The sequence below is a fragment of the Dermacentor andersoni genome, chromosome 6, assembly GCF_023375885.2.
Source record: "Dermacentor andersoni chromosome 6, qqDerAnde1_hic_scaffold, whole genome shotgun sequence".
Taxonomy (NCBI): Eukaryota; Metazoa; Arthropoda; class Arachnida; order Ixodida; family Ixodidae; genus Dermacentor; species Dermacentor andersoni.
In genome coordinates, this window is record NC_092819.1 from 160,875,400 (window position 1) to 160,895,382 (window position 19,983).

A 19,983-nucleotide genomic window follows, 5' to 3' on the forward strand; every position below is an offset into this window, starting at 1 on the left:
GCAAATGTTGACAGCTTTCTTCACTGTTCGGCACTCTGTACAATAACTCCGGCAACCAACTTTCTGAAAACTTTATCCCATCTGTATTCAGATTGCGAAGAAAGTTTATGCCGACAGAATTACGAAAGCATTTTTTTTTGCCAGCATGGTATGTGATGACAACGCCGCCGCGCTTTAGTGCTAAACCATGCACATATGGGCGGGGCGCTCCACCAAAGACATTGTTCGGTGCGTCGAACAGCAAACTCGATTAATTATTGCGAAACTTTTTCCGTTAAATACCCTTCAGCGATAGTCACTTAAAGACGATCTCGCAGGCAATATTTTTTTCCATTATCTTACAGTGTATGAGTCTGCATAGACTTTACGTAAAGTTGCGTCCAGAGCGAGCGACCCTGTTCATAATATCACCACGCATACCGTACTAATACCGTGTGCTCGCGGTGATACATCTTTAAGTAGCGGACGAATTTGACCCGCGAGGAGAGATTTTCGACGTCGCGATCAGTGTGCATTGAATGACGCTTCTTTTTCTGGGCACGAGATTTCCCTATAAACAAAAAGATGCGGCCTTAAGGGTTTGACAGTGTTAGCTTCTTCACCGTCACTACGACGAGACGATAACCCGTACGCAATGTTGCCTGCGCCAGCGCCGAAGATAGCAGGAGTAGTGGCTACTCACCGAGCACCATGCTGGCCACATTGGCAGCGGCCAGTCCGCAGGCGCAAAGCATGCAAGCGTAGAGTGGGGTGATACCGCTGCCGTGACGCGCCAAGCCTTTGGCCAGGGCCAGCCCGCATGCCACCAGCGCCACGACCGTCGACTGGCACTGGACGTGCAAAAAAAGGAGAATATCTGTGCACAAATATATACAACAGCGGTAGGGTCCAACACAATATCAAACGGTATGGGAAATATGGTGCAACGGGATCTTGTAACAGGGATTAAAGAAAGCCTCCAGAGTGAGACGGAGAGCTGTGTGTATACTGTGAAAAAGTACTACGCTTCTCCACAAACGCTCCCGAGTATGCGCTCAAGCCTTATGAATTTTGGCTTGAAACGACTTGCAAGATTTCTGGCATTGATATTGTCGCAGTGAATCCGACACCAACAATTTTTTAGCGTTACTGGTCAGTTTTACGTGCCTTCATACTAATAGTGACTGAATGCGGGCCAATTGGAATGTACGAGAATTATCTTTTTTCCAGCGTTGCAAAGATAGGATGTGAGGACTCTAAAAGCAAAAGAAGGACGCGGACAGATGTTAGCTTGTGTGCTTTATTGTCTTAGTCTTTCCCCGAGGTAAATGTTTTCAGCTGTGGAAAATGTTTCGTAGCGCAGCTACTAAATATGGCTTCTTCAAAGAGACCCGCAATAGCAGCATTTCTGCTAGTAACAGACATTATCTTATGTTTTGAAACTTCCGTGCCTGAGGTAACGCCTTGATGATCAACCATAGCAGATCGGCTTTAATCCACATCTGTTGCCTATTTTGAAGCGCTGGTGGAACAAGTTGTCAATTTACTGTCTCAAGTACTTAAATTTTATTTGCCCTATGTGTATAACATTTGTGCAATCGCATCAAGCAATCTGTATGAAACGCACCTGTAAGAGAGCCATGTTGGCAGCTGCTTGTCGAAGCTGGCTTTTTATCGTATTGAGCCGGTCAAGGTTAACCTGTAAAAGAAGGTGCAATGCTTGTTAACGAGACTGTCAAAGAAGAAGCTCTTGTCTGCTGTTCAACAAGTTGTCTGGCATGCGTCCACGTGTAAATACTGACTTCGCCGTGTTTTTCTTCGCCAGGCTTGAAGATGGCTGTGTGAATCTGAAAGAATTGCGCACATAGCCTTCTTTCAGCGAATATCGCAGATTCATAATATGTAAGCCCGCACATGAGGGTAAAGATAAGCGCTGCATTATATGTTGTTAGCATTGAACTTTACACTGAAGGCACACGGATGTACAACATATTGTCAAATATAGGCAACCATCAAGCTTTTAGATTATAAAGGGCATGGTGGCAGCTGCGGTGGCTCGGATGGTTTAGTTATGTTTGGCTGGACCAGAATGTAACGTCGCGGTCATTAAAATTTACAGGGGCCATATACGTAATGATTCAGCGTCATGTCGTCGTGACGTAACATGACGCCTGGTGATGCATTTACCTTTGATTCGCTGCTTTAAATTTTCCTCCGATTGCTGTCAGTTTCAGACGTCAGGAAAAGGATTGCAACCACGAAATAAAGAAAAAATCACCGACGATTACGATACTCCCTAACGCGAAATTTGAACGCAGCTCTATACGTGTTCTCATTTCGCGTGTCAACATTTTGTATTATAATTATATAGGCACACTGTTTATGTTCGGAAGAGAACGCTGCGACTACAATCTGTCGCGTGCACCACACCAGCGGAGCGAGGTGTGGCGTGACTGACTCGCTAATCGGGACATGGCGAGAGGCAGCGCGTGGGGGAAGCGTGGACGCGATTCACATCAGCCGTCGCCGACAGGCCTCCGCTCGTGCAGTGATTTGTGTCCATATATGGTATCGGTGGACGCGCTCGCCGCATGTCCTACCAATGACGCGATCGGTGAACAGACGAAGGCGCGCTATGCTGGCGCCATCTCTTAGCGGTTATGGCCACGGAGCCTTCCTTGCGCGGCATTACACTTCCCGCCTCATGGCTCCGCTGCACCCTGCTCCGCTTTCTTCCTCGCGCTCTCTTCGCTATCGCCGTCCTTCATCCTTCGCTGCGCTCCGCGTTCGCACGTTTTCTTGGTTACGCCGAGGGACGCCGACGCTCAACGCAGGAACGGGCGCCTAAGAACTACGCTCTAAAAGGCTGGCGAATGTTAGAGCTTGAGCCTGTTGGTATACTGGACACTAACATGAGAGCAACCACACTGGTGGCGCCATATTGTAGCGCAGTTTATCCAGAGGACACGCAGCTACTATTGCGATGACCGGATATATTCTAATTAAATGCTGGTGTTAAGTGTCGGCGTCCTCGACATAATCGTTAACACGCCAGTTCGATCTTTATTTTCCTTCGACACAAAAACTTTCTATAACGCGTTGTGCTTGCAATAAATCACCTCAAGATGACGCTAACATTGCTTTTACTGCTTTGTTGGTACGTACGTACGTACGTACGTATGCACGTGTATGTATGTATGTATGTATGTATGTATGTATGTATGTATGTATGTATGTATGTATGTATGTATGTATGTATGTATGTATGTATGTATGTATGTACGAACGTACACATATCCAGTGGCAATGGGTACGTGTGGCATTGGAATCTGCAGCCGCCTAGGGCAGAGCTAGCGAAACAGAGTTCCAGGTGCAACACGAGCGGAGCCGCCCCGCACTCGAGTGCACCTTCGCGCTGTGAACAGTGCGACCTCAAATTTAGAGCAAGGGGTACCGGCCATTAGATGCGAAAACAGATCGTCAAGAAGCGCAATGATGTCATTAATAATTTATCACTACTGCGCACTTGATTTCGAGGCATTAAGTTTTGTTTAATTTGTTTTGGGCTGAAGTAATTCATGACTATGCAAAGCGCTGTTTTTCCTTCTTACTGATTGCCTTTGTTCGAACTGTACAATCTTCGGGAACGGTCCGCGAGAACAGCCAGATACATGCCAATAGCTGTGTTGACTCGAACAAGAGCGCTTCGCAATAAAAGGAGTGCGTCGAAGTATCGTCACTGGGCTGAAGACATTAGCCAAAGGAGAGTGCAGCAATTTGACGCTAAGGCATCGCGCGGAACGCTCCACACACTGTCTCGCATAAAACATATTCAAGCGGAGCTACTGCAACAAAATAAACACCGTGCGCAGATGCCGAAATTATGACCTCGCGGAAAACGCAGAGGTAAATTTATTGAGTAAGACAGCCACACTCGTCCTCCAGGGATACAAGTGTGTCACGGTAGCCTCCCTAATTACCGGCGTCCACGTTACCCGGCTGCGTAGTTGTCGGCTACCGCCGTTCTCGTTCCGCGCAGCACTCTTAACTAACTGCGCTCGTACATAATCGATGCTTCATACATTGGGAGCAAGCAAGCAGCCTCGTGTGCGCGCGTGATCTTAGTACGAGGTCTGCTGTTGCCTTGCAGACCCAGCTGCTATCGCTTCGTCCACATGAAAAAATAAATAAAAGAAAATGCTATTCGACGTAGCTGCCTCGATCATTTCAGGACACGGAAATGCACGTTGTAGTAGATTGCCCGAAAGGTGGCAATAACGTGTCTGGCTATGTAAGGTGAACGTAGCAATTTAACGCGACGTGGAGCAACGCGGTTGTACGTAATGCCCCTCCATCCACGCGCCACCGCCGCTTTCTTAAGTAGCGACAACCTTTGTTGTGCGCCGCCTTTTCCCCTCACACTAAATCCGCTTCCGGTATTTCCGGTTCCAGCATTTCCGGTTCCGGCATTACCGGTCTAAAAAATTCCGGTTCCGGAGTTTCCGCTTCCTGGAGTTGCGCTGCCGGAATTTCCGCTTTGACTGCTTTTAGACGATGGTGAGACGCACGCGCGTACTTAGCAGAGCTGCGACAGTTACCATAAGAAGAATGCAAAGGGGACAAGCTGTGGTATTCCGCTGAAGTAGTAGTTCGCGGTCGCTGTTTTCCAAATGCACGAAAAACGGCAGTGGTCTCCAAGCGCCCAGGCACTACATTCCACTGTACGTTGTCGCTCGTGTCACAACTCGTCGCAGGTTGACGCGAAGCAGCGAACACGAGCAGATCGCTGGTTACAGTAGGCGGTGGTTCTTGGATGGAATCGCATTCACAGTTTCAACCGCAGCTCGTGCAATTAAAGCCTCTCCAGCGACGCGAAAGTAAACAACGCTAAAAAACAAAGCATCACTTCCACTCGGAACAGGAAGCTGCAGCTACGTAAGTTCCGCTTGACGCCGGAAGCTAAGGGGGTGAGTGGGAGGAGCGGGGAGGAGGAGGGCTGGTTGGCGGTGCTTAACGTGGTCGGCGGAAACGTGTATGGAGGGGCTTTACTTGTACGTACGCCTTGCTCCTCTTATTTCAGGTTTGCTTTGAGCCGGTTGCCCATTGCCGGTTGCCTTTTGCAATATGCAGTAAACAAGTTACACTATCTCCCTGTTTCTTCCTGGTTATACACAGGCGAGAAGTGGAATTATTCTGCTGTTTCCGTAATGGGCCTTTCACTGGGGCAGCACCGCTTTAGATCTGGTCTGCAAGAAGTCGCACGGCAACGCCACGCACGCCAGGACAAAAAAAAAAAAAGAAAAAGGCTTGCAAGGAGACTGCACGATGGGGTAGCCGACCAAAGCAGCCGCTGCGTCCCGAAAGCGCAGATAGTTTTTTGTTTCTTTATTACATCGCAGACTAAGCCAGGCAGGCCGAAGGTGTGAGAGGCGCTACAGGTCTGCCCGAAACACGTCGCGTTGGATGCTACACTTTTCCTCGACCAAATTCTGCAACTAAACGAAAGCATAATCTCCACGGATCGTGCGGCCAGTCCGCATATGGACGAGAAGCTTTGAGAGCGCGCCCTCATTTCTTTGTGTAAAGGAAATGCAGCGGCTTTTGGAATGGTGATCCTCTGCTGCTTTGTGGGCCGAATAAATAGAAACCAGCGTACCATCGTATAATATAAACGCAAGATTGCTTTCCGCACGAGGTGTCACGCAGCCACAAAAGCAGTCTCCTCTCAGAACCTCGACTCGACGGCTGCCCTCATGCATAGATATTTTAAAGGTTTAAGCATATATGTGCACAGAAAAAGCAAGCATTAACCCACACGCAATAGGTGACATCCCTGGTGAAGCTTGAGTCTAGATTGACCCGCTTTTGTACGTTGAATATGTCGTGCACGCAATTCCTCAGTATCATGCGCATGTGCTTCAGCGATTCTTTGCTTTCGCATAACTTGTCACTCTTGTTTTGTTTTTTTTTGTCCGTAACGGTTACACTGTTTTCTAAGTTGCAGTTAACTGTTCTACGTATTCCAGGGCTTGCGTACATTGAAGTTGATATAATATATCGAAAACTGCCCATTGATAGGAAACCAGGTACATTTCCAACAGCTTCCTCGTAATAACAAGGAACATATCAATGCCAATTTGCATAATGGGCGCATTCAAAGTTTTTGTTACGTGGGCCTACTTTCTACGCTCATTCTTGCATCGATCCGCCGCTAGCGACTGGCTAAGGTTCTAGCAACCTTAGAACCTTAGCTGCCTGTATAATGAAAAAATAAATATGAAAACAACAACACGGAGAGTTCTTAATTCTGAAATTGCTACTCTGATGACCTTTACTGACTGCTTGTACTGACGCACGTATCGTAGTTGCACAGAGCGCCATCCACCATACCCGAAACACGAACGCGAGCGTCACCTCGCGGGTGCGCGACGTACCTGCGTGCTCATGCGTGCCACCAGAGTCATCTCGAGGTTTCCGTTGAGGCCCAGCAGGGGCGGGACCAGCACGAACAGCTCCCGGTAAGCCACGTACACGGGCCAGCCCTGCAGCACGCATGCAGAAACAGCGCGCAGCCGATGAGAGTTCGTTCGCTGCTGCACTGGTGAGGCGAAAGACACGCGTGAAACAAACGCGATATGCTAGAGCCAGACGCCTCAGCTGCAGTGGCTTCGTTTCTCCGGATGAACTGTGATGCACACACGGCACTGCACTTAGGAGTGGACAAGGGTTCCACGGCATCAACGCTTGTGTCCCTTGTTAGAGGGACAGTAAAGAAGAAAAAAAGCAAGTTCAGCTGTATTAGTCAAGCCGGGTCAAGTTGAGCGGGAAGCAAAAGCCAGCAAAAGCGCAATAAAAAGAAAGATACGAAACACGGGTAGTGACGCAATCTTGAAGTGTCAGCTCGCCATGAGATGACAGCGTCTGCTTGAGACAGGTTAAAATTTAGCGGTAAAGATGGACTGAATTACATTCTAGAGAAGCCAAAGACTGAACTAAGCAACCTTCTATAGCTTTTACAGCACCGCAATGAGCTAGGTACGAGAAGATAGTTCTAAAATTTACGACGTCATATTTACATATCGGCGCTAAGTTTCGGGAGCAAACTTAAGAAGACGGAACTTTCACCTTCATTTTTTTTTCTTCCTCTAATTATCATCTTAAAGCAATATTAACGAAAATAGTGTTACAATAGTTAACTGCACTTTATCGGTCCAACCTTGTTTAATGTTCTTCCTTAGTCCAACTTTAAACAGATGTTAAAAAGCATCAGTCAATCAATACTATCAATAGTAGTAATAAACCTATCGATATGAACTCGCAAAGTCGCAAAGGATACTTTCATAATGTTGTTGGTTTGTAGTGCGAAGTAACACACACGAAGACTAGAAGAATACAGGACTAGCGCTAACTCTCAACGGAACGTTTATGAAACGATCAAAACACACACACACACACTCACACACGTATATATATATATATATATATATATATATAGATATATATATATATATATATATATATATATATATATATATATATATATATACGTGTGTGTGTGTGTGTGTGTGTGTGTGTGTGTGAGCAAGCAAGACCTAAAGACTATCAGTTAAACATATAAGAAGGTAGGGAAGCCGTCATAACTCAAGAACAGGCAGTACTTGCGATTGACCCACGTGCTTAGAAGATATTAAAATTCTCTTTCTAACGGCGATAATCACGCTTGGCTAACAGAAATCTCTTCTAATCTTTTAATATGAAATGTCTCAATTATTTCGCGTGTATATTTGCATTTGTGTCTTGCAAGGACTTCTGTGTCCTCAAAGAAAGGTTTACAACCGCAGTTACGACAAAGCGCTACAAACCAAGTAAATGTTGCCATACCAACTCGCCCTCGCCCTACTATTCATCCCCTTTTGCTATATACCTTAAAAACTCACATTTCTATTTATTTGCGAAAAAAGAAAGCGGTTTGCTATTAGCGGAGAAAGCTAAAAGCAAACTTTGCCGCTTCAAGTTTACACTGGAGTCTGAGCGCCGCTACCTCAGCGTGACGTCGTGACGAGCTGGTACGAGAACTTCAAGATGGCGTCGCATCTCCTATTTCGTTTTTGAGTCTTTCCTGGCTCGTACCACGGCGCCTCCCATAAAAGTAGCTGCTGTTTTGCTACAGCACATACGTATCTTACCAATAAAACCTAACTCATGAACAAAAAAAAAAAAATTCTAGTATTTTACGGGCCAACACCAGGATCCGATTATGAGGCACGACGTAAGGAAGGCTCCACATCATGGTGACCCCCTGGAGTTCTTTAACGTGGAGCTAATGCCCTGCACATGGGTGTCTTTGCATTCGTTTCCGTGGAAATGCGGCCGCCGCGGCCGGGACTCGTGCCGGCGACCTTGTGCTTACCAGCGCAACGCCAAGGCTTCTACGCCACCACGGCGGGCACAACTTAAATTATTATTCAAATTTAGTGTCCCAATAACTTTCGTATTTGGCCCGGCCGTGCAATTATAGTATAAGTCTGGAAATCTACCCCCATAGTTTTACAGAAATTTTTTGCGCGTTTGAGGAGGCTGTACTTTGCGTTCTCACACGGACGTCTCAATCAATCAAATATTTACCGTTGCCAGGAACAACCATATGGTTTGAGTGCCTGCGCACGCATATGTGTAAAAGAAACTGCAAGAGAATATAAGAAAAAAGAACAATCAATAAAGAGAACAATTTAAAAAAAAAAGTGCACATACAAGACGCAAGGTGAAGAGAAAAGAAAAAGGACGAGGAGGGCAATTGAACAATGCCTGAAACTATGGTACGACAACGCAAAGCTCGGAAAAGAACAATGACAGCGAGTTATGAAAAATGTCGAGATCACAAAAACAGGCGTAATAAAGACTGCATTCTGTGGATGGTTGAGCTTTTGTTACGACAGGCAGGAACATGGAAAGGTCGAGGTTCCCTGGTGATCTTGCACGGAATAGGAAACATTATACAACTGAATAGTTCGGGGCAGGTAGAGGATTCCGTGAAGGTGTTTCAAAAAGAAACAGAAGTTCAGCGCAACTATGCCGGCAGCGAAGTAAGGGCGATGACAACAGTGCTGGAATAATATCCCGTGCCCGTGTTTGCAAAGCGGCGATGATATATTCTTAGAAACTTGTTCTGGATCCCCTTTATAATGTCACTGCTGGATCTAGAAATGCCATTGCAGATGACCGACGCGTATTCGAGTTGAGGAAGACAGATTGTTGTGTACTACTTGCGGAATGGTGCACGGGAGTTGAATTCAATCGATAAACTGCGAACAAACCATGAGAGTGGATACCCCGCACTGCAACGCCTTTAGTGTGAGCGGAAAAGTGTGAGCTTGTGTAAAAAAAAAAAAAAAAAAGAAGAATACACTGAGACCATTGCTCTCACGGACCTCACGCAATGGCAGAGCATCTACAGAATTAGAAAAAGAAATGCTTGCTGTTTTGCGTGTGAGTCATGTCTGTGGCCTTAGGAGCACTCAAGGTGAGGTTATCTTCGCACCATTCAGGAACAAAAGCAAAACAGATAAAACTGCAGGAAGCGACAATCATCTAACGTATAAATTTGGTTTAAAATATTGATGTCATTTGTTTATAGAAGGAATTATTTCTGAATAGCGGAAATAAGGTCATTAAGAATAAAACAATGAAGTGGTCCTAATGCCTATCATTGAGGGCCGCTGGTAGTTGTCATGTAAAGTGAACATGTTGGGCCACTGACGCAAACATAATAATAATAATAATAATAATAATAATAATAGTAAAGAGGTTATTTCGCAAACGAACACGGGAAGCAGGATTATCAAAGCGTTTGCATGCGACCGGGCCTGGTAACATCGACTATGGCTGCGGTTATCGTTGGATACAACAATAGCGACTTCTCTGCTTGAAGAATAGCGCTGAAACAAATAGTGTAGCATACAGAAGCCACCATTGAGCAAGGGAAACAAATGTGACATTCCATTTACTTGAAACGTATAGCAGACACACAGATGAATAATGTGCGAGAAGAACTTGAGTTTGGCGTAATCGGTGTTACCGCCGGTGTCGTCATTTTGTCAGCTCTTCCCCTGTCCTCATCTTTGTTAGGGGTGAATATGATATGCAGTAATATGCGAGGTTTTTTGTAGCTTTTATAGACCTGGAATGCGACAGACGTCACAAATGGTGAATCCGAGACTGAGTTCATTCTCACGAACTTGGTGAACGTGCATCTAAACGGGAATATCCGAGTGTTCACGTCATACCGATAAACGCTGCCAGTGATGACGTACAATTCGAACGATTCCCGTAGCCTCTAATCGCCGAATCGTGCATGTAAGCTTTTCTGAGACCCTTCCTCTCCGCGTAGGTGCCAAGCCACAACGCGCTGTACCGACAATCAAGCTTGCCGCGAATACTCTCCATAGGCATAACTAGTACCGCAGACGGTTATTTGTATTTAAAGTGGTTGTACGTAGTAAATGGTTGTTTTTACGAAGAAAAGGAAGTTCTGCTGAGCCCACTGTAACTGTTTAGCTACTTCTGGCGACACTTGAACTGTGGCCAGCAGTCAGAGAAGAGGAGCAGGAGGAGAGAGGATCAAGTAGCGGAAAGGAAACTATGATATACAAGGAAACAAAATGAATGTAAAAGCGCTTATGTCAACGTCAAAAAGAAAGAAAGGAGAAAAGCCCAGCTGGCTTGTACCAACGCTTCGACGAAGTGTTTCGAAAGCCATTCTCCCAACCCCGAATATTTCGTCCCGCGAAGGAAAGCGCGCGCATACAGGACACCGGCTTCGCTTACGCCGCGCAAAACAAAGCGACCGCACAGCGCGATCGGCTTTCCGCATTTGACCTCCGTGCACGAAGAACTGAAACGGCACCGCGAGTCGCCGCTTAGCATAATATCGCGCCGTGTATCATAAGAAAATGAGAAAATTGTTCGGTTGGCAGTCTGTTACGCAGACGTTGTGCAATAAGTTACTGATGCGTTTTTAATGTACTCGCGCGGAAGGCAGCCGAGTAGGCCACTGCGTCCTACTTTCTCCTATGGCCACCGGTTTGTTTTAGTTCCGCTCGAGGCGAACGCTCTTTCCTGCTGCGAAAGCGGTTTGAGATTTAAGCAATGCTGACCAAACGAAAAGGAAATGACCAACACGTTAAAAGGCGGGAGGGGGGGGTGAGGCGGGAAGAGGAGACACTGTACGCCTTGTCCCGTTGCATACACCCTGCTTTCATTACGACCAGTGACGATCATATTCACTTCCGGATATTTTTGCGGGCTGGCGAAGTGGCGCTACAACGCCAGTGCAGGCCGGCCTTTACATCAGCCAGCTTGGCGGGCAGTGCGACGGGAACACGTGCCAGAATTATCAAGCAAACATGCATGAGAGGCCAGAATAGATCCCGAACGCGCTCAATCGCAATCGAACGGGTACGGTGTGACATCCGTATAAATAATACATTCCAACTCATGTTACAAAAGAGGCTACCCGATGAAGTGCTTCCTGCATTTGTGTTAATACCCCTGTTACACGGGCAAACTAAAGTGCACTTTGAGCCAGTGCGCTCGCTCGAAGTGCAGTTGTAGCAAGCGAAATTTCCAATGCACTTTCGAAAGGAAATTTCTTCTCTGCGTTCTCCCATACCGGACCTCAAGGATTGCGTGACGCATACGTCACGGGCCCCGCCTTCTTTTTTTTTCGTTTTCTTCCGGCGCGGCGCAATTCCGTTTCGCTTTGCACAGCGCATGATTTTACGCGCTGTGCACAAGGACAGCTGACTAGCGGTGAAATTCAGTGCTACACGAATACTGAGGCAGACAAAGGCGCATCACAGAGGATGATACCGCGCTGGAACACGGTAGAAAATGACATGGTTTCGGTGTCTGCGCGCGCGACTGCATGACGTGGGAACAAGCAGACGAAACGGAAGTACATCTCTCTTCCTGCGGCACGAAGTAAAATAAAAACATGCAGACCTTTGGTTGGCGTGTTTTATTATTTTTCTGAGCTTTGATTCCTCTATTCAAGCACCATATCACACAAATAACTAGATGATACTTTGAATATTTCCTGAAGTGACGTGTCACCACGAGCGACGTCATAGTGCAAACAGGTGTATGTTGGCGCACGTGTGTGTCATACTCCGGCTTGGAGCGCGGCAGTCGCGAGGAAAAGGGAAAACAGCATTCGGTTTGAAATTTCTGCTCCTTACGCGTCGCTAGCTATGTAATAATTTGCAGTCACGATCCCTATTGCGCAACGTATGTACGCTCTGCGTTTGTCAGCTCGAATTGACCAAACCTGGTGAGGGGCCCTTTAAAGAATTTCCCCCTTTCGGCGCGTATCTTCGTCTCACAAGAATAATCGTAATCTGCCTTGCTTGCGTTCCCGTTATTGAAAGCTCGATACTTTCCTGTCGATAATGCTACGTCGCGCTGATAACGCGCATGCCGTTCGTTACCCGGAAAGTACCGGGCAGGCAGCGTTAAAGAAAGGAAATGCGGAAAATATAGATGATGGAGTTTCATACAATTATTACTAGAGAGAACTCTGGCGCTGCCATCGTTCAGGAACCATGAGAGTGATTGAATGTGCATGCAATTTTCTATCTTCGTACTTGTGGATTCAGATGTTCTTGTGGCTTTGTTCATTTACGCTTTATCTCTTTTCATTGCGCTAAATTTCAAAGTGATCTACACTTTTCTAAGCGAAGAATTCTTTGCGAACATGCACAATCGCTACTAATTGGAACTGCTCAAACTCTCGAGGTCGCCAAATTGAAACTCGCCAAGCATCTCAATCCGCTCGTTTGGCCGCAAGTAATCCATCAGGGCGTTCTATGCGCTTGTCGATGCATGCGTCCGTGGCGCAGCCCTCATTTCAGCACCGCCATGGCATCAGAAAAGACACCTTCCTATAGACCTCTTCATCGGACGAGGTGGAAAGGGCGCGCTGCGAGACTTTCCTCCCCTCTGGCTTGTGCGATCCTGCGCGGCGCTGCTCGAAAGTATTGCTGTCGCGGGCTGCGGAACGATTTCGAGATGTTTTGGATCGTACTTTGTGAAAGTTAGGCAATGTCCGTTGATATAAGGTCGTCAGGAAAGCCCTTCGGTGCATCGGTAACTACAGTACGCGGAAATATCTTTTGGGGGCGCGACCATGTGACGCGCATTATCAGCCGCGGTGTGTGTATGTGTTGTGAACCTTTTTGCGTATATCGGTTTTAATTCGGCGATGAGAAACGGCCCCTCTGTATTACCAGCATGAAATGGGAAATGTGATCTATATCCGATCGCTTGGCGTATAGGGACTAAAACAAAAGAGCGCATGTTCGTGTGCATGGCCAACCTAACGCAATCACCAAACATCTAAGCGGCTGGCGCTATCAAATATTTGTGATGAACCGGCATCGTTCTCACGCGTTTCAAGTCTGGTAGCCTTGAAATCAATATATGTCTACGCAAGCCTCCTGCAAGAAGCCGACGGCGCTGCTCAACACATCGATCACTGCGGATGGTGAACGAGCATGATACAGATATAAGCGATGTGTTTCGGCATTGTCTTTTTGCCCTGTAAAGGTATAAAATCCGAGAGGGATCGCATAAAATGAATGCGATGGCTATTTCTGAGGACAAAACTTCCGTAATACGTGTGAGAACGGAACGAACACGACCGAAAAAAAAAATCGATTATCATACTCTTTCTCCAAAAAGAAAGAGAAAACTGGCGAACGCCGCAGAACGACTTCACATAGTCACCCCGCACAACGTTTATAGATCTATAAACGTTGATACCGCATGCTTGGGCTAAGCGATGTATAGAACCAAGATATATTTAATCCACCATCTACCAGGGCTTAGGATGCTCGCGCATTTCGTAAACTGTCGCTTTGCTGGGCAAGCACAGTTCACACTGTAAGGTATGCTGTTATTACTAGCCAACAGAGCGGCCTGTTTGGCCCAAACCAGCGGCCAAACCGGCCGCTGCATTAATGAACGCTTGGGGGAACATGCCCGAAATTTGATTAACTTAAAGGACAACTACGCACATTTGGTCGCGCAGGTAAATGAATACACAGGTTGCCAGGCTCGATTGGGGGAGACGAAGATTCTCGGGAAGAGTGCCGACGCGACGGCGCGCGTCAGTTTGGAAGCGTTCCACATACAGAAATATGGGAGCAAGTGCGTAAGCACCCCCTCTGTATCGCTTTTTGCTGCAGAGCCTCAATTTTTGGAAGCGACCGCTTACTGATTTGATCGTATGTTAGTATCCCTCGCCTTTTTTCTAGTTTTCTTGTTTTTCTGCGCCTGATTCCGTTGACTGCCGGCACGTTCCTTCATATATATAGATGCGCAATGTCATTTTCCTCGATTGTGTCACTCCCTTCCCCCTTCACTTCTGCCTTTCCCCTTACATAAGGTATCCGTCTTCCGCAATAAAATTTAGTTGACAGTCAGCCCTTGTTGTCTCGTCCTTGTTACTTTGTGGTTGCATGTGTTTGCGCTGTTACAATATTTATGTCAAATACGCACCAACTCGCCCAGAAAGAAGTTTTAATGTAATACAGTAGTTAATGATCTGAATATACAGAAATTTTCGACAGTTTAACAATTTCGAACAGTATCTAAACATTGTTGCTTGGCTGTATATAACATATTGTGTTCTGTCTATGCTGTGCAGGAGCTGCCAACACAGGTTCCGGTCGCGTACCACGTACACGCCACCTGTCTTCATGGACGTTGCACGTCGCTCGTACCAGTCGAACTTTTGGTCATTGGGGTGAATTTTATCCTTTGATTTACCACGTAGACTTCGTCACGTAGCTCCCAGCCTCGATGCTCCTGACGAACGGTTCAAGTGTTCGAGGACAGGTATACTCACAAACGCCGTGGTTCGTTGCGGAGCACTTCGAGAAGTCCCGTGTCCATCCAGTTCAAACCAATTCAATAACGCTCTTAAACAACGCACAAAGCAGGTAGTATAGATAGACGGAGCACGGAGAGCACGCTAGCGTAGGCCTTATTTTCCAACCAAACGGCGTGGCGCGAGCTTCTTCGTTTACATTGCAGGTGGCGCTCACAATTTTGGAAGCAGTATTAGAAAAAAGCCGTGCAATACATGGCACGAAAGCCAGAAATGCGGGCAGTATGCGGGGGTCCCTCAAAGCAGACGAGGGGACGCATGAGAATGGAGAGGAAATCGAATCAACCGGCATACACTGTGATGTCGATGCTAGGCTGAAGAAAATGAAGGCTTTCCAGGAAGAGCTTGTCAAACAGGTAGAAGAGCTCAAAAATTAGCTAAATAGGACACGTGATGCACGGAAGGTAGTGGAAAAAAGACTTGAAGCAGCCCAGAAGCTGAACAGGGCCGCCATTGTAAACGAGAATGCTCGTGACAATGGAACGCAGTCCCCTGACGTGACAGGAGAGGGAGTACCAGCGAAGTACGTGGAATGCGTACAACATGGTGAGGGGTTAGCTGGAAAGAGCGGCACCTACCTTGAGGCCACCACGCGGGAAAAGCGGGCGCGTATGGGTCAATGCCCCTTGTCGAGACCGAATCACGCGGAAAAGGACAAAGGGAAGCAGGGAGAGGTAGGAGAGAGTCGAAATGGTGATTATCGCCGGTGACTCAAATCTGGCTAGGTGCTCAGAAGCACCTAGCCAATTAATTACGGAGAGGGTGAAAGGCGATAAAAGAGTGGCGGTATTGAAATTTCCGGGGCGGACGCTGGGTTCTGTAATTGAGCGAACAAAAGCAAAGCTTGCGGAAAATGCCCACGTGTGCAACCTTGTCATAGTAGCAGGTGGGCTAAATGACGTTCTAATGGTGGATCCACACGACGGACGAAATCAGTCTTTTTCGCGGCGGAAGGCGCATCACGTGACTACGCGTCACGGATTTGTGCCGTCCGCGACCCCCAGGGACGGAAAATGACGAGCTATTTTTCGCATCCGGATTTTGGGGGTCGAATGCTGCGGATTTAGCCTAGCATGGTCTAGAGTCTGGCAACAAGCGCGGCTTTGGGATCTTGCTGAAACAGCTTCATCGCTGCTGACACCGTTCGTGTCTGTTAGCGCGCGCGCGACTCGCACAAGAGCGATTGAAATGAACCTGAGCGACGAGGCAACTTTGTTCTTCGTACATCTCGTGGAGCAGTTCCCCGCGTTGTGGGACATGACTCTCACCGATTACGCGGACACGAGAGCGTAACAAGACCTCTTTCGATGAAACAAGTACTCGTCATCATCCGATTCGGACAAAAGAACAGCCATTGCGGCCAACCGTCGTTTTCTTTCGATCTCCATTTTCATACAGAGTGAAAAACACGTATGACAAAGGGCCTCTTCGATTTTCGGAGTTCTGGCAGCCCGCTGGCAGCCAGCTAGTTCCGGTTCTGACAGGAAGTCATGTGGGCTGAGATCCCAAGACAACCCGAAATGACCCGAACCTGCCCGAAGTTTGGAAAATCGAACGCCGGTCAGCTGGCCAAATGTAAACATGCTACCAGCATGGCAGCGCCCTGCGAGACCGGCGCGCGCTCGGCGTAGTCGGCCCATTTATGCGTTGCCAGCTTGAAAATATAAGTGGCAGTCAGGAATACGATCACTTTCGCGCGACTCAGCGCAGGACGCGTACTGGGCCAACCTCGCCTTGCGCAGCGCAACAGATGGACTCCGACGCGGCGGATGACAAGACACGAAATCGTGATTGTATAAAAAAAAATTAAATTAAGGGGTTTAACGTGCCAAAACCACTTTCTGGTTATGAGGCACGCCGTAGTGGAGGACTCCGGAAATTTCGACCACCTGTGATTGTATACCCGAAAGTGATAGCTGGAGGATCGCTGCTGGCAGCGATCACGTCGACCACCGGCGACATTGATTAGTTGGCGCTATGTTATCACAAGACATGAAAAACCAGGTTATCGGGTAAGTCTCATACGCATAAAATTTCGCGCCGACCTGCTTGGGCTTCGATTTCAAAAAGTTTGTTGTTGCTGATGGTGCTTCTCATTTTGACCCTAAGGAGCTGGGGACGCGGCTGGCACATGAAAATGGACGTCGCCTGTGACCAGCGAAACGTTTCACATGAAAAACATTGGCCGCAATCATGAGAGCAATAAGCCAATGTACGTGCGTCTAATGTACCGACAGCAATCAGTGTATTCTTAGATCAACGGCCTGCAGTTCGAACACATATCGGTTTCGAGCTGCCACCTAAGCAAACGACGGAGAGACGGAGCGAACACGGGCTAGCTGCAAAGCCTTCGCTAACTGCAGAGAAAGGAGAGGTATTCGCGAGATATGTGAAAAGGAATGCCACCAGTGAAAGAGGAACCCAAAATGTACCGCAATGTGTGAATGAGCACCTACAACTTGCGTGGAACACGATGCAGATAACATGCACGCATGAGAGCGCGGCGCGCTGTTCCCCACCGCGAAGAAGCGATCAGGGGACACACACACATATACACACACAAAAGCTTAAAACGGTTCACCACGGCTTTTATCACACCGCTTCGCCATGCGGAACGGAGCGTTAGCACCTAAAAAGATAACGCTAGAAGTAAGGAAATCCGAAGATGACCGCAGACAGTTGGCTGAGCGAGGTAAATGCAAGTCCTCAAGCGCCCGCGTTGCAATCCGTGAAGTCCTCGCAAAGATGGCGACGAGCGCCCATCGCCTCTTTTAGTCGTCTGCTAGCCAGAGAACTTCCAGAGAGCAGCCAGACCAAAATCGTCTTGGCAGGTTCTGGCAGCCCACGGGTAGCCAGAACCGTCCAGCCCGAGCCAAACGAACGCCCGGCGGAAGTGCGTCGCGCGGTGGGCGGAGCAACCCGAGAAAAACGAAGACGCTCTGGCTGGCTCTGGCAGCCCGCGGGTAGCCAGAAGGCGTGTTTCTATTTACGCCCAAGCCCAGCGCTCGATCGCTGCGCCGCCATGCGCCGCTCGCGTGTACCACGTTTCTAGGTACTTTTCCCCAAAGCTCCACGGCGAGCGCCCTAGATTCTTGTAGGTACTTGGTGGGACTAGGGAGATGTTATGCTTGGGCGCGCAATCTGCTCACCCAGCTGTCGCTAAGAGAAAATAGGTTTTTCAAAACAAGCCGCCTAGGCTGCTTCGAAATGAGTTGCGTGCGGAAGCTGACGCAACACTGGACGAAACTGTTCAGTTTGGATAAGGGGATAAAGGGATGGTGATGACAAGTTGGTTGTGGTGTGCGAGGCGCTTCGATCTACAAAAGCTGGGATAATCGTGGGGCATGGTGGGTTTCTCGCACCACGAGCCACATCATCGCTGCGCTCAAGCTTGCTTTCCTTATTGACATCACTATCTCTCTTCCAGCAGAAACAATAGCAATGCACTGGCGCCATACACGACGTATATTAAACGTCCGGGAACAAAAAAAGAAATCTCGCAGAAACTCCTCTAGGAGTTAGACTATGCGTAAGCATTGTGCCACTAGCTCATCTCCGCGCAGCCCGGTGTCATCACCAATGTTATGTAATTTGATTAGGCGATTACTAACGACAGCTCAGTGGCGACACGAACTGGTGCCGACGGCGGCGCAAGGAGCAATGATGACGCAAGCAAAGTACTGCAGGTGGAGGCCCGAGGTCCGCTGATGACCATTTCAATCATTTTATAAGACGTTATCGCTCTTCAGCGCCTTATTCATCCGCGTGAAACCATTGGAGACTTTTAATGTGTCCGGTATTCCGGCAAACGGGGGTGGTTTGGGCGGATTGCCGGATGGGCGGGAGCAACGTGAGCGGCCGGCGCGCTGCAGCCGCCTTGGTGGCGTAGAGCTCAACCAGACAAACACAGAGCTAAAATTGCAGTAAGCTACTATATTCTGCTTCGCTGCCGGTGCAAATTTTTGGCAGTGGCATAATTGTCCAGACGATTACGCCGCTGTCCAAAATTTACACCAGCAGCCAAGCAGAATATAGCAATTGGCTCCGTGTTTATGTGGTTGAGCTTTGCGCCAACAGCTGGCGCCACCAATCTGGCCGCTTAAGTTTACGCCCCCGTTCCCCTGGCAAACCGCCCGCGCTTGCCGGAATACTGGACGCCCTAACATTCTCTATTATTGAGCCATGAACGTACTCGGGCGGCGGCTTATGTCAATGCCGCGTGGGACGCAGCTTGAAAGCGATCTGCGATGCCCACAAAACAGTGCCAACAGCTCATAGCTTCGCGCGCTGTGTTCTTGCCGCTTACATAGTCTTGCAGAGACGCGGGTCCGCTTAACTTCAAAGAGATCTGCGAAAGTTGCAGAATGAGGCGTTAACTGAAAGCAACGCCAGCCCTGTGTTTTCGACGCTTCGTTGCCGTTGAAGCGAAAGGCAGCGCAAAGGCAAATTCGTTCGCTACTGCGGGCGCTATCTCGAAAGCGGTCGTCTTATTACGGGACGGACGAAGGGACGGTTTTCTCTTTGGGTAAGCATAGAATTGCTTAAGCATTCAGAATTAAAATTTACCTACACCGCCTAAACTCTGCGAATGCGGGCTGGCCCGAACACACCGCGCGCCCTGGCACAGCCAGGGACGCAAAACCAAATACATCTAGGGCGCGTGCCATGGCGCTTCGGCGAAAAAGTACCTAGAAATGTAGTACGTGCGGGCGGCGCATGGCGGCGCAGCGATTGAGCGCTGGGCTTGGGAGGAAATAGAAACACGCAGCCAGAAGTGGAAAATCAAAGAAGCCCTAAGGCTTTGTTACACCGATGGCGCCATCTAGAGTGAGTAGAAGCAAGCAATCATTTCAACTTATGGCCAATGAGATCCGCCCGGGCCGCCGCAACATCTTCGAGGCCATGTTCAGCAAATATAGCCTCTCTAAGCCTACACGCCGAGAATCTGAGTATCGCTTTCCCAAGCGGTGCCCACTCATCACGAATATGTTGCTGTCGAAGCTTGCGGACACAAACTTAAACGAAATACAAGCCTCAGTTTGAAAGTTACGCGCCAC

General features: G+C 48.1%; 1 protein-coding gene across 7 annotated transcripts in view; it reads right to left on the reverse strand.

The window, feature by feature from the left end:
• LOC126523458 (solute carrier family 41 member 1-like) overlaps window positions 1-19,983 on the reverse strand; it is a 440,647-nt gene that overhangs the window by 46,895 nt on the left and 373,769 nt on the right. For all 7 annotated transcript variants that reach the window (XM_050172069.3, XM_050172067.3, XM_072288873.1 and 4 more), the window contains 3 exons: window positions 6,414-6,521; window positions 1,607-1,678; window positions 683-830 (listed from right to left, as the gene is read on the reverse strand). In XM_050172069.3, coding sequence (XP_050028026.2) covers window positions 683-830; window positions 1,607-1,678; window positions 6,414-6,521 — 328 coding nt within the window. The remainder of the gene's footprint in view (window positions 1-682; window positions 831-1,606; window positions 1,679-6,413; window positions 6,522-19,983) is intronic.